Source organism: Lissotriton vulgaris, chromosome 2_1 (genome assembly GCF_964263255.1).
Source record: "Lissotriton vulgaris chromosome 2_1, aLisVul1.2, whole genome shotgun sequence".
Lineage (NCBI taxonomy): Eukaryota > Metazoa > Chordata > Amphibia > Caudata > Salamandridae > Lissotriton > Lissotriton vulgaris.
In genome coordinates, this window is record NC_141687.1 from 574206819 (window position 1) to 574222107 (window position 15289).

Consider the following 15289-nt stretch of genomic DNA (forward strand, 5'->3'; position numbering starts at 1 on the left):
ATTAGCAGTTGCTTTTGACGTAGTCTCTGCAGAATTCTGTCATACGCTGTTAGTAAAGTGCTTTATGCCTAAAAGTTGTCCTCGCTCTTTTCTGATCGTCGATGGCTCGCAGAGCTCAATGTACATATATCCACGGTCTTTTATTGAGTTTAATAGTGCTGTTCAGCTTATTTTTGAATTACTTCTGCTCCTGGCTGTAAAGAGCAATGTGCCTTCACCCTTTAGCTGTAGAATTGGTAGCACTGGTTTCATGGAGTCGGCTTTTGTAACCCCTCTAAGCTCTGATGTGTGACTCACAGGACTCCAGGGAGAAGCTAATAAGTCACACTGCAAGAGGAAAACATAGCAGAGGTGGGGGAAGAACCTTATGAAATGGAGAAAAATAAGCCAGCGAGTCAAATGTAGAGAGAGCACCAAACAAAGGAAGGAAAGGAGGAGATGAAAGTAAAGATGAAATGAGGGAAGCAAGGGGGTAAAAGTAAAATGGGGGAGATGAAAGTGAAGATGGAAGACAGGAGATGAAAGTACATATGGAAGGAAGGAATGAGATGTGGAATGGTGGAATAAAAATTGCTGGACGAATAGAAAGGAGGGTTAAAAGAAGATGCACCGATGGAGGGTTGGGGGTTTGGAAGAATAGGATAGCTGAATGTTAAAAGGAAAGGACAAAGAAAGTGAACAAAAGGATCAAAGGAAGGACAATTGACAGGATAAATGAATGATAGAAGGGCAACGTAGGAAGGAAAAATGGAATGATGGAAAGAAAGATCAAGTGATGGAGGGAAAAAGGAAGGAAAGATTGAAATATTACTAAGGAAGGACGGAAAAATGGACAGATGCGAGGCAAAAAGAAGAATGGATGGAACAATGGAATGTGGGATGAAACAAGGGATGGAGCAATTAAAGGATAGATAGATGGGAAGATGAGATGATGGCAGGAAAGATAGAACAGTAGAATAAGGATGGAATTAGGGCAGGAACTATAGAAATATAGACCGAAGGATGTTATGATGCAAAGGAACAATGGAATGATGGAACGCAAGATGTAGAGAAGGATGTAAAAATGGAAGGATGGAGTAAACGATGGAAGGAAGCATGGAATGGTGGATATATGGCATTATGGAATAATAGAAGGATTGATGTAAGGAAGGATCTCACTGTGGAAAGGAAGAAGGGATCAGTGTTGGGATGTACGGAAAGAGTGAAGGCAAGATTGGGAACACTGAAGAAAACAGGAAGGACTGAAGGATTAAGGAACAATAGCAAAATGGAAGGAACGTTGAAACTGAAGGAAAGTTGGTGGTAAGTATGAGAAAAATAAATGGAACGATGGAAGTATAAAAGGAAATATGAAATGACTGAAGGAAAGATAGATGGAAAGAAGAAAGGAAGGATTGGAGGGAGTATAGTCTATACTCGATAAAGAGAAAGTGGGAGAAACTAACAGAAGAAAATAGAAATACAGGCTAAAGAAAGTGGGAAGGAAAGTAAGAAACAACATGAGGAAAACATCACAACACCAACATAGCACCTCCTGCAGTACACCTACCTTCCTCTTATTAGAACAACCAAACACACACCTCAAGTACGTTACTCCAAAATAAAGCAGAATACTAAACTCTAATTTCCGAGTATGACAACCAGACTCTCAATACTCTCAGCACTAAATGATATGCACAATTAATTTTGCAATGTTACGCATTTTGCAAAATTAACTTTGCACCAATACCTTCTGCATTTCAAGAACAAATTACTTCTTGGAATGTATGCCCTTTTGCAAAGAAAGGACAATTCCCCTCCTTGAGAGAGATAGAAGGGAATGATTAACCTGAGGATAATTCAGTTCACTGATATCTAACATGCCATTTCGTTCCCAGCATTTCAATAATATTACTCTGCTTTGTATACTTTGGGACTTTTGGCTACTAAGGTGGCTCTGGCATAAGGATTACCTCGTTGACATAGTGTGTAAATTCTTAGTACTGTTAGAGACCACTCGGGCATGCTGTTCCCCTCTGTGACATATTCTGTGCATTGTACACATTTGGGGACCTTCCAGTAATCATTATTCGCATACTGTGTACTTCCAGGGTCTTCTGGTGGGCCAAGCATAGGCCCATATCAGCAGGGCATGGTCATTCTTGGTATTATGGTGGCCAACATTGGCAAAAAGTCGCTTTCATTGGCATAATGTGGAAATCTTAGGTGATTATTTAAGGGATATTTTATGCTGAGTTGGATAAATTTTTTGTTTATGATATTTCCTTGGTGTAAAGAGCACCTGCTACAAGTGTTATTTCATATACATCACTTGCATCATATCTATATTGATAAATATTTTATAACAAAATGATTAGCACAACCTTATGAGTATGTCAGCTTTCTAAACTTGCATGGTCGATTTAATGCCGGAGCCTATGATATCTGTTTTACACGCGAGGGATAGCTCTGCTACCTCCTAACTGAAAGTATGAGATATGCGTAAGTTATTTTTGTCAAGTTCGCTGTTAGAAGTAAATTGTCAGTCATTCTATAACTGAATATCAACCTTGAAGGGTCAGTATGGGGCTATGAAAGGAGATGGAAGGGAAAACTGAAGCAAAATGACAGGAGGACTTATAACATTATGTTCCCAAACTAGATGAATGACTTGCAAAACTCATGTCTTCTCAGGCCATTTTTTAGTAAGCTTATACTGAAAAACTTTCCATTTTCTACTATTTTTGTCAAGGTTCCTTGGGATGAACCCAAGTTCCCCCCGCATACTGAGGGACGAGGAGACTTGTTCAGCGCATCATCAAAGTATTGAGATAGTCCATGAATGGCGTTTCAGGACCCGCTTTAAGCCCTATTACTTTGAAAACCGTTTATTTCAGTTTTCATATGAATTGCACGATTTGGTGCATTTGTTCAAACTTTTCTTGAGGATATGACCGCCTCACACCCTGAGAAAAGCCCAGACTCAGCAAGCAGTCTTCACTTCTATCGAATTTTTCATCAACATCTATTCAAACCTGCCTCACAACTTGCAGTTTTGCCTGAAATCTTTCCTCAGGGAGAGAACCCAGGAGAGAACCCACTCCCTGAACCCTCCTACATTGGAAAAAAAATTGAAAGTGGGGCTGGAGCATTTTACGTTTTTAGCTACTTTAAAAAAAGGAATATTAAGTGATTTGTCGAACATTAAATACTTTTGAATATGGGATGGAAAAAAAATACTATTGAGGTTGACATCGTAGTGTGCTGAAAACCAAGCAGGGCCTTTCCGCTAGAACTACATTTGCGTTCCCTTTTTAGAGCTCCTACCTCATTACTTAGAATGTGGAAGGCAGTGATAAAATGTATATTATTTTGCAATTTTATAGAACAACACGCTGGCACATTTAAACTGCGTAACACTGCTTAGACTGAAAGCGTGCAAAAATATTTCATGTTACTTAGAATTTGGGATATTTCCATTCGACTAGGTTCTTGACAGAAATAACTCCAACAATCTGTGCTTTAGTTATTCCACGAGATGTATCGGAATGTTCTTGCTTACGGGTCACTTTAGCATTAGGGTACCAGGTTCTTGCTTTTTGGGGGTTGTTTGCTTAAATGTGGGTGGTTATGGGTTGGCTGCAGGGCTTTTTGTGGTATGGGTGGTCTTATTTTGCCATTGGGCAATAGGGGTGTCAGAGTCTTGCGATTATCCCTCCTGGTAACATTTCCCCATGTTTCTCCCGGTTCTTCCCCGCAGGATGAGGGCCGCCGCTTCTGTGTGAGGTCTGGAGGTGTCCAGCGGGCTCCGGGTTGGGGGATGGCTCGGCACATCTATGAGGCCTGCATACTTCTCTTGGCCGTTGCAGCTTCCGCCGCCCCCGCTTCCGTCAGCCACGAGGACTACCCTGCGGACGAAGCCGAGCAGACCTCCAGCAACGACAACCTGACCTTCGACGACTACCGGGGGAAAGGCTGCGTGGACGACAGCGGCTTCGTGTACAAACTGTCCGAGCGCTTCTTCCCGGGCCACTCCAACTGTCCGTGTATCTGCACGGAGGACGGGCCGGTCTGCGACCAGCCCGAGTGCCCGAGGATTCATCCCAAGTGCACCAAGGTGGAACACAATGGCTGCTGCCCCGAGTGCAAGGAGGTGAAAAACTTTTGTGAATACCATGGGAAAAGCTACAAAATCTTGGAGGAGTTCAAGGTACACCTTTGAAAACACACTGTTTGCTTATTTCTGAAATGTAATTAACCCTGTGCATATGACATGGTTTGGGGGGCTCACGTCACCTCTGGCACTGTCAGCTGAGCCTAGCTCTGCAACTGACCTCACCTTGTATTCTAGAACTTTTCATTTCACCCGCGTACATTTGCGCCCACAAATGAAGCAATGTGTGTGATAGGGTGTGCAGGCCAGGATCAGCTGATGGTGCCCCGCGTGACACGGGGCACATTGGCAGCAGGGGTCACTAGCCACTGCGCCAGAATAAGACATGACAATAAGAAAGAGTGCGCTTGTCTGCGGTGATGGGTGAAAGGTTTGGATAGTGATGCGTGGCATGCCATCCAAAAACACGTATTCATTTCTGCTTGTTGCTGCAGCAGAAGTTGTGACAGCAGCGGGCACACAACAAGGGTTGTCAGAGAAGGCCTCTAGGCCCTTCAGCCCCTCCATGCCTCTGTCTGCATCTTCCACTGCTTCGCTCTCCCTTTCAGGCGTTTGTTACTGTTCATTGGGAACACATGTACTGTTTTCGACCCCTTCACTTTTTCTAGGAATTGGCTCATTGAATCTATGCCCTTTTTTTGTGAGAGAGACTTTCTAATGGTACCTCGGGCTCACTCCTCCACTCACTCTAGACCCGGGCTCGAGTCGGGATACCACGCGGGTGGACGGCGTCCCCCCACTTATTTTACCAGGAGAGCTTGATAACTGGAGCAAATAGAGCCACACATTCACTCTTTGGTATCTCTAGGGCGAGATCGGAGCTCATTCAGAACGCTGCTCACGGGCTGACTTCTCTGATGCAATCGCATGTAAGCGGTGAGCAAGGGGAAGCAATGAGTCTAATGGTGCAAGCCACCTTTCGTGATGTCACTTCCTGTTGTGACGTCAGCGCCCCCCAACTTCTTTTTTTAGGACTTGTGCCCTGCTCTAGACACCTTAGTCTCTACCTGTAGCAGCGCTATTTCAATATCTGTACTTTTACCGCGCATGCGCCCTTTACGGATTTGTATAAGGGGGGGCCAGCCTGCTACCCTGCCTGCTGGACTCAAACACACACAACTATAAACGTTGTTCACCAAAATCTATACAACATAATAGCCAAAAATTAATTCACTGAATTTTAGTCAGTTTTCTGCAACGTGTTTTACTCAAAAAATTTTTAACAAATTCAAAACAGCATCATCACCATAATGCTCAGTTAATCAAACAGTAATAATAATGGTAACATTCATAGGACATAAACTATTTTTTCGGCTGCGAATTTTATACAATAAACAACGTGGATGTCTCAAGTCCAACGCATTTCAGGACTTATTTGTCCCTTCCTCAGGGACAACACTGTAAAACAATGAAACAATATATACATATATATCAGCAAAATACACCGTTAAATATCGTTCAGTACCAATCCCATCAACACTAGTAGAGAGTACGATGTAAGAATGTGCTTGATTTTGAACAGAAATAAGCAACATAGGTCTAAAGATGGACTGCTCGTGCAGCTGATTTGAAAGTAAATAGTTTAAGTTGAACTGGTAGGAAGAGTATCTAATTGTATAATATCGTCACCAGTGCTAAGAATTGGGCATCTTCACCCTAGTCCCCAGCCCTTCCAGCTCTCCTCTCCTGTGTGTACACGTTCAGGTTCTTGAGCTTCTCTTGGAAGTGTTTATGAGTTATGCAGTCTACTGAGAGTATTGAGACTGGTTTTAAACCTTTTGAGAAAAGGGATCCAGAAAAAGACATGATGTTCTGGAAAAGGATGTGAGAACTTGTCACAGTATCCCAGGGTTCCAGAACGGAGTACCAAAGAAGGCCAAAGAAAGCCTACAGAACCGCAGACAACACCACACAAGGGGCGAGGTCTTCAGAACTGGGCAATACTTCAGGCGAGACTTCTGAAACTTTGCATACTACTGACTCCATGCGCACGTGAGCCCTCGGTACCTTCAAACAATACTTCATATGTGTCCTCAATGGCGTACCACAATACCCACAATGAAGCCTCAATACCCCAGGACGCCATAACAACAAATGACATGAAACACCTAACACAGCAGGCCGCATTATTACAGTTAGGGCTTACACAATAGCACAGATGAGATGAAGCCTCTAGAACTAGGCATCACTTCATGAAACGCCTATATAACTTAAAACCACACTGTGAATGATTGAGGCCTCAGTAGCTCAATACACCTGTTTATGGGAGACCTCAATTGCTTAGCACAGTGTCATGTAGGGTGAGAATACTCTTATGTAGTGCTCCATTTCAAGCGTTGGAGACTCAATTACTTAACGCAGTACTACGTGAAGTCACATTACTATCGCAAACAATATTTTCACACAGACTGCTCTGTGATTGTCAAAAGTGGTATAGATGGGAGATCAGGCTTCTAGTTTAAACATTAATACACAGTGTAGAAACAATTGGAGCATAATTGAATCGAAAGATCAAACTGGAAGCCAGATTTTTTACAATTGCCTTGTTTTCCCACATCAAGCTTGAAAGCAAAGCCAATATATTTGCACAATGATGTGACAGTGCAGTAATTTAGCTACTGGTTAAAAAAAATGATGCCTTTGTCATGAGGTTTTTTGACCAGATATGTTTCAATCTAGATTTTAAAACAATATCACTGCAACACAGCAAAACAATTATCTTGTGTGGTAGAATGGGACTAATTCATTACTTTGCTGCTTGCAGGGCGATTAAAAACTGCCAGAATGCACCATGATGCCAAACTTAACAAATCATCTCACAGGGAAATGCAAATACCTCACTACTAAAGCATGATGTGTAGATGTGAGAGAGCCTTCCTTTTTGCCCTGTCCACCCCCATACTTGTGATACTGGTGATACTGGTGGTAACTGTCTCTGACTGTGCCCTGGGCTCTGCTATCCAGGCCAAGGGCCAGTGCTCTGATGAAAAAAGATGATGGTAATTAGGTGTACTTACAATTGGCAATGACAGATCCTGTAAGTCACTAGCATATAATATGGTAATGGAGATTCAAACTACCTCTACGTCCCTAGTATATAACAGAGCAGGGGGTTTGAGGCCCTGTAGATTTTCCGGCACTGAAGTGTACACTACTGTGTTGTCTGCTGTCATTTTTAAATGCAGTCCTGCTTTGCAGACTGCATTTAAAAGTAAATTATATGCAAATTCGATTTTTGAATTAAAGGCACTTCCAAAGTGTTAATCTACCCTCTTTTTATTACATATAAGTCACCCCTAAGGTGTCCCCAGGTGCTCTAGGGGTGGGGGAGGGTGCCATGTAACTTTAAGCAGGGCCATTATAAATTATGTTTTATGTGCCCTGGTGAGTGAAAAACTGCCAATTTTGTTTCCCCCCATTTTAGACTATTAACTCCATAGGCTAACAAAGCAATATGCTATTTAAGTATACGCATTGCAAAGAAGGGGCTGAAAATGTATGTCAAGGAATTAGAAAATTGGCAATGATAAATCCAAAAACTTGCTACTGTTGAATTTATCATGACTAGTACAAAAAATAAGTTATAGGACTTTCATTTCTTCTAGCAGCCTTTCCTGATTGGTCAGCCTTCATAGGCTTAGCCAAGCTGCTTTGATGAGGTGATAAGTGGCCTGCATAGAGTGAAGGTCATCTGATGGGGAGAGGTCTGCAGTTGCAGAAAACAGGCCAGGTCAGAAGCTAGGTAAATCAAACTGGACTTCTAAGAGAGCAGGCCAGTAAGGAATGCCAGCTGGGCCTACTCCCTTTTCCTGTAAACCCAAGCCAGATGGCAGGCCCGGTAATGGAATTTGCAGGAGATAGAATGGGTGTGTTAATGGAAATGCGTTACACCAATAGGATGGGTTACCCAGCTCTAACTCCAAAGGAGAGAAAATCTCCATCTTGAATTTAAGGTGCAATGCTTTGTGGGAAACGAATATGCCACACCAAGGAGTAAGCTGTCATTATTTTGGGTGACACCATGCACCTCATTTGACAGGGGTGCCTCCCTGCTTGTCAGCCCAGATAATAGAATACATATGTGAGAGCTGCATATCAAGTGGGATTTGCTGCCTGAAACTACATGGAGAAGGACTGCCCTGCTGGAACCATGGTCTGCATTATATGTTTGTTATGCTCTTCAGTTTGCTCTTTAGGGGCGTCCATCACTGCTGTCCAAGAAACATCAATAACCTTTCATTTTATAACTATCTGTATGAACACTTCAAAATGTTGCTGCCTCTAATGCTCACATACAGTGGGCTCTTTGCTTGCCCCTGAGGTTCAACCTGAGTCAAGAAAGCAAACATTTGCAAAGTTCCAGTAAAAGGATGTCAAACCCTCAAGCACATCACGTGACATGCTTCATCATGGGGTGTTTCTCCTGATTAATTAGGCATTGTTGTGTTCACAGATGGAGGGGTAGAGATATCATGGTCTGAAATAATGTCTGAAGCGTACTGGAATAGTTATCTAAATCCTTAATTACTTTATTAATCCCCTAACACTAATAATAACATCTCAAAATTGACTCTATCTACATGTGTCAATCAAACTTCTCTACAATCCAAGTTCTAAACAATCGACTAATTTAAGTCAATTTTGACTATCAGAGGCAGAAATATCATCCTATAAACTTTAATGGCCAAAACATTCAGACCCAAAATATTGTGATGCTAAGTATATATATATTCAAGTATAGATTATAAACACCATATTCATCTACCTTAGTATAGATTCTTAACTCAACATCTGTCTATCTTGAAGATATTTACATATTTCTGTATACATATGGTTAACGTAACATTATAGTTAGGTCAATATGCCAGTGACAACATTAACATTTTGAACCAAACAAAACCCACAGAAATTCACCAGTTACAGTTAACAGAGCTAACTATAACTAGTGCCCCGCCATGCACTGCTTATGACCTCACATATTACATCACTCTTGACATGTTGTATAACACCATTTATGATATCACTGATGATATCTCAAATGACATCTCTGATGACATCATCCAATGAGTGTGTTAGCTTGTTTTATAGTTTACGTAGTTGCGGGTAGCTATCATACTACTTTTCTACCAAATTTTGTACAGCTTGTGTTCAGCTCATGTGTGTAATTGTTTACAACGTGCATGTGCTTCTAATGCATCATGGTTCTGTAGAGGTATTGAACATGTTATAAATCTTTGGTTTAAGAGTAACACTGTGTGCAGATAACTGTTGATGACATGCGTTCAGTTTTTTCCACACAAGTTTTTGGGTTCTGAAGAAAAAACAACAGGGCAAAGACTCCACGTAGTAGATATTAAACGGTTTATTTACGAGAGGCTAGCACCGCCGGAGTATCACTTTTTGTTGCATGTCTTTGCATAGCCTTATAGATATGGAGTAGGACAAAGGAGCGTAAGTGGCTGCCTTGCCTTACTCTGCATCAAGGAGGCCTTCTGTGGGCATTGCAGTGGGTTTTTCACATGGATTTTGATGTTGCCCCAGATTTACCTAACCCTGCATCAACATCTTACACCTCTCACATTCTGCAGCACACATGCAAAGAGGAAACTGGTTCTTCGACCTGTTTTCTTAGATTTAGAAAACCTCTTTAAACATGGACATTTTTACAGTAGTTCTCAACTCTGTGGGCCCTGCATATTGCTCTTTAATCAGCTCTTTAATCAGCTGAGACAGCGCTATGAAGCCTCCAACATAGGAACACTCTATAAATAAAAAAATAACATGAAACAATAACATAGAACATGCTCCTTCCTGCACAAAAACAATCCTGCTTGCAACTGAGGCACATTTACACCATGGTGCAGGGTGCCTACATTGACACTAGGTAGCAAATTGTTCACCAGCACAGGGGGAAAGGAGAGGAATGTACCCTATTTCATAAATACAATTCATTCCTGCCTTTTCAGATTGGTGTAGGGCTCATGGCAGTGCAGCAAGAAGACTACACTATGCCAATTCCTCATACATTAAGCCCTAAGTATTGTGAACAGCCTTGAATTATTAAACCGAATCCTCTCAGCGTGACAATTTCTGGATAACCTTAAAGACTGTGCACCAGGTACTAAAATATGCACATGTGCTTCTTTAGCTTCAAAAGATAGGTGCCTGTAAAGGTTTCACCACAGTATGAAAGCTGCAGGTAGTATGATTTTTAACACCGTCAGACCTTGGTTATTTTAGGAGAACCGTGTCTTTTTTGACAATTGTTGCATCGGGTGTACACTGTTCTTAGTAAATACTTTTTAAATACTCTGTGGTTCATTTCTCATCAGAGTGTCACTGTCTGCAAACTGTGATGCAGTGTAAACTATTTCCATTGAGTAAACACTTTTCTACTCACATCAACTTCATTTTTCAATGTAGGTTTGGTCACTGTGTGGGGTTTGACACAGGTAAAAGATGTCCATATTAGGGCATTCATTTTGAAACAGATATTGAACATCTTGAGGAACTTGGCTTTCTCTAAACAGTTGTGTACACATTGAACATTGTGTGCAATGAGTGTTTCCTGTATATGTATGGTTGATTGTTTAAGAAAAGTAGGCTACCCGTGAAGTTCATGGTATTGGATCTATGATGTACATTGTGCATGCTAGCTACATCTAAGGGAGTTGGATCTGTGATGGAATTAATGATGCATTATATTATTCTGAGCTATTTCTACTTACTTTCAGGCCTTTAATACCATACTAGTTTATAGAGTAATCTGTATACCCAGAGGCAGCCAACCTCCTTGCAGACAGCCAAACCCACTAAGCAAACTGCCTTTCATTGCTTGCAGTGTTGGGTTGGCCGCAGGCAACCACCCGGATGCAGCCAACCATTCGCAGTGGACCGCCTTTGGTCACGCATGGCATGGGTTTGCCGCAGTGCCTGTCTTGTAACCACTCCCCACAGCCTGCCAACCCCACACCATGCACAGCCTCTGTCATAGTCAGTTCATGGTTGATCTTTAGGCCCTGGGGTCCCCATCCCCTGGGGCCAAACATATTTATTAAGGGGAGGTGGCGTGCAACCTCTTCCCTAACTCTTAGTTATCCCAGTGGAACCCATTCCCTGATCCAGTTCCAATAAAAAGGTGAGGGCTATTCAGCCCCTCTCACTAAGCCTTCTAGGGCCACAGGGAAATTAAGGGAGGGTGTCTGCCCCAACTCCCTGAGCCTAAGTAGGCCTGATGGCCCCATACGCAGGGGCCAAACTATAAATAAAAGAGGGGGTGGGGCCACATGACCCCCTCCATGAGCGTATTTTAGACCCAGGGACCCCATACCCTGGGGAAGCCTTTTTCAAAAAGGGAGGGGAGCCACATGGCCCCCCTCCCTAAACCTATTTTGCCCCAGGGACCCTACCCTTGTGGTCTGCATTTTAAATAGGTTGGTGCCTCGGTGCCCACCAAGGAGCACGCACCAACCACAATCTTGGGGACCACAAGAGGAGCACCAAGGCTCCCGCACCACCAGCTGGTCCCCATATGGAGCCAGCATTGCTCCCGCCCGGAGGAGCAATATGTTGTTCTGTTTACCTGCCCACAGTAGAGCATTCAGGGAAACAGATTACTAGTCTGCTCCCAGGTGTCAGGAGAATTTCTAAATCTCCAGCTGCTTACTTACTGCTTGCTCCCTGTTAGAAATAGGGTCTCTAGTTAGCAAAGGCATGCACCCTGTCCAAGTAGGGACCCACACTGTATTCAGGGTAGGTATAGTACACACTAAAAGTTTACCTGTGCTCACCCTCTGGTAGCTTGACACAGAGCAGTTAGGCTAAACAAAAGAGGCAATGTGTAAAATATTTGTGCACACACACAATAACAGTAAAAACACCACCATAGTACTCCACACCAGTTTGGAAAAGTAGCCAATATTTGTCTGAGTAAAACAAGACCAAATTGGAAAATATCCAATTTAAACAAGTCAAGATGTGAATTTTTAAAGATGAAATCAAAACGCAGGGCTTAGAATGGTCATGCTTGACCAGGACAAATCCAAATGCTCATTCCAACAGCGATGTAGCGTGGGCTGGATACAGGAGTCACACAGACACCTTTATAGTTTCTTGGATTCATTAGATATCAAAGACAATGATGTGTGGTGCAGAGGAGGGGAGGCGTTGTGAATGCAGGTGATGCTTCTTTTCTGAAGGCGGTACACGTTTGTTGAAGCTTTAACGCCCGGGGACGATGCTTTGTGCAGAGGAGGTGAAGCGCTGGATGCTGGTGCGAGATCTAGGTTTCTGAATTCGACAAGACGTAGCGAATGTGTCAATGTCAACAGTGCAATGTGTCTATTCTATGGCATTGAAGTCAAACCGCTGGGCTGAAGGCAATGTGTCAGCTGAAAGCCACACAGGGCCGGTGCTGTGTCAGGGTCAGAATGGTGCGTCATGGACTTAAGTGCTTAAGACTCTCGCAGTCGGGGATCTTCGGAGAATCTGAGGCAAAGTCCGGGCAGCGTAGAAAGTCGTGGTTGATGAGTTATGAACTTGTCAAGTGGGAACACAGCTTTGGTGAAGGCATCAGCGATGTGGCAATTTCGCGAGGAGGTGGCAGTTCTGAACTGACACTTTGGAATCAATGCATCGATTTCTTGGTTGTAGCACCAAATTCACCTCCAAAGGTGCAAGACTGGGTTTGGCACCTCTTGGGAGGGCATGACTCACTGTCGAGGAGCCCATGTGCTGGTAGCAAAATACAGGTGAAGTCTTTGATGTCCCTGGGAATTCAGCAACAGGAGGCAAGCTCAGTCAAGCACTTGGAGAACCTTAGAAAGCAGGATACAGGTAGTGAAGTTCAGTACTCACTCTCTCAGGCAATGGGCAACAGGCAGCAAGCTAACACAGCAAAGCAAGCAGCAAAGTGGCAGTCCTCTTGGCAGCACAACAGTTATTCTTTCTGGCAGAATGTCTAGAAGTGTTCTGAGTGTATGGCATCAGAGGTCCATTACTTATAAGCATCTTAGCCTTTGAAGTAAGAAGACTTTCAAGAAAGTTCTTTGTAGTGCCCAAGACCCAACCCTTATTGACTCGAGACACACTATAGGGGGTTATGCAGCTCTTTGTGAGGAAACAGGCACAGCCCTTTTCAGATGAAAATGACAGCTCTTTCCACCACTCTAGCTCAAGAAGACCCATCAGCCTCATGGTGAGCTATCAGGATTTGCAGGAGACACCTCAGTTATTTTTTTGTGTAACTATCTAGAGTGAATTCACAAAGCCCAACTGTCATCCAACCCAGACGTATGTATATTCTAGGGACAGGCAGAGGCACAGAATGGTTAAAGCAAGAAAAGGCCAGCTTTCTAAAAAAGGTATTTTCAGACCTGCAGTTTGAAAATCAACTCCCAAAAAGAGCTATTTTTAAATTGTGAGACCAGAGACACCAAACACCAAGGTTTGGGTCCGGTAAGTAGGTGAACTTGCCAGGTCGACATTGCAGTTTCAAACTGCCCACACAAGCTCTGCAGTGGCAGGCCTGAGACATGTTTGAAGGGTTACCCATGTGGGTGGCACAATTAGTGCTGCAGGCCCACTAGTAGCATTTGAGTTACAGGCCTTGGGCACACGTAGAGCACTGCTCAAGGGACTTATAAGTAAATCAAATATGCCAATCATGAAGAAACCAAATGCCATTACTTTTTAGACACAGAGCACATGCGCTCTAGCACTAGAAAGCAGAGGTAAAGTACCCAGAGTCCTAAAACCAGCCACAACTAAGTTCAGCACACAAAGTCAGGAGGTCAGAAGCAAAAATACAGGGGAAACCACACCAAAAGATGCCAGGTCATTGGGCATGAGATTTGAAAATGCTCCCACCAGATGTGAGCAAACACATTTCCTTGCGTACAGTAGCGCCGGCAGGGAAACAACTCTGTCCCATGGATGGGTTTCCGGGACACAGCAAGTGGACTGGTACAGGAGGATGGAGCCCCTGTTCTCATTAAAGGCTGAGTGAGGGGTCCTCACAGCCCTGGAGGATGGGGTTCCCAGGCCCTTTTTAAAGCTTGGGTACCCTGAACCCTTAATAAATACTTTGAGCATCAGTGATTGTGGTCCCAGGGAAGGAAAACGGCTTGGGGGGTGCATGCCTTCCTTCTCTAATCATGAACATTGGGCCCTGGGGATGGGTTCCTGGGGTCACAAAGGGCTCTGGGAGGGGGGGCATGCTCTCCCCCTTAATATATACATTGGAGACCTGGGAGATGGGGTCACTGGGACTGCAAATAGTTCAGGGAGCGGGGACCATATGCCCCTTATTAAACACATTTGACCCCCGGGTAATGGGGTCCCTGTGGCTGAAAACGGCTTGGAGAGGGGGCACAAGTGTCCCACCCCCTAAATATACCTGGCCTCAGAGAATGGGGTCACCAGAGCTGTAAATAGGCTGAGGAGGGGGGTCCCTCCTCATTTTTTTGCTGCGATCCATCAGGAGTCCAAATTGGCTCCACACAAAGCCTAAAGTGCTGGGTATCCCTTCCCTGCTCCTTTATATCACTTATGTTTTTTATTCACTTCAGGTCAGAGGACTAAGTCCCCATGTCCTAAAATGTTCTAATGCTGCTGGCAGTCAATCAGATGGCTCACTCATGTGGGAGTCTGATTCTAGCACAAGCGAGATGGCGCAAGGGAAAAAAGCTCCGTATTTTAAATTGGCACTCCTGTAAAACTCATGCGAGCCTCTCGCAGACCCGACCGTCCAAATATACAAATATTTTTGTACCTTCATTTTTCAAAAATTACTAGACAGATCACAAAAAGTACACTCTGTGTACCAAGATCTAGCTTTCTGACAAATTTGGTGCAAGTCCTTTCTGCAGGTTTTGTGGTAATGCTGCCTAAAGAAGTCCATGGAAAATGTATGGGCAAATTTGCTTTTGGGAAAACCCTTTTTACTCAGCACCCGCTTGAAAGTTCACCCTGAAACGTTTGAGGAAGGAACCAAAGTGAACTTGCTTTTTGGGGAAGTTTTGTGAAGATTTGTCAAATAGCGCCAAAGTTATTAGCAAATAAAAAAACTCCTAGTCTATGGAAAAGCAATCCTAACTATAACTACCCGGTGCGACCACAACTGGGCAATATATATTT

General features: G+C 43.4%; 1 protein-coding gene across 1 annotated transcript in view; it reads left to right on the forward strand.

Moving 5' to 3' along the window:
* Window positions 1-15289, forward strand: part of VWC2L (von Willebrand factor C domain containing 2 like) — a 558431-nt gene that overhangs the window by 41693 nt on the left and 501449 nt on the right. The window contains exon 2 of the mRNA XM_086958627.1: window positions 3740-4189. Coding sequence (XP_086814753.1) covers window positions 3800-4189 — 390 coding nt within the window. The 5' untranslated portion in view covers window positions 3740-3799. The remainder of the gene's footprint in view (window positions 1-3739; window positions 4190-15289) is intronic.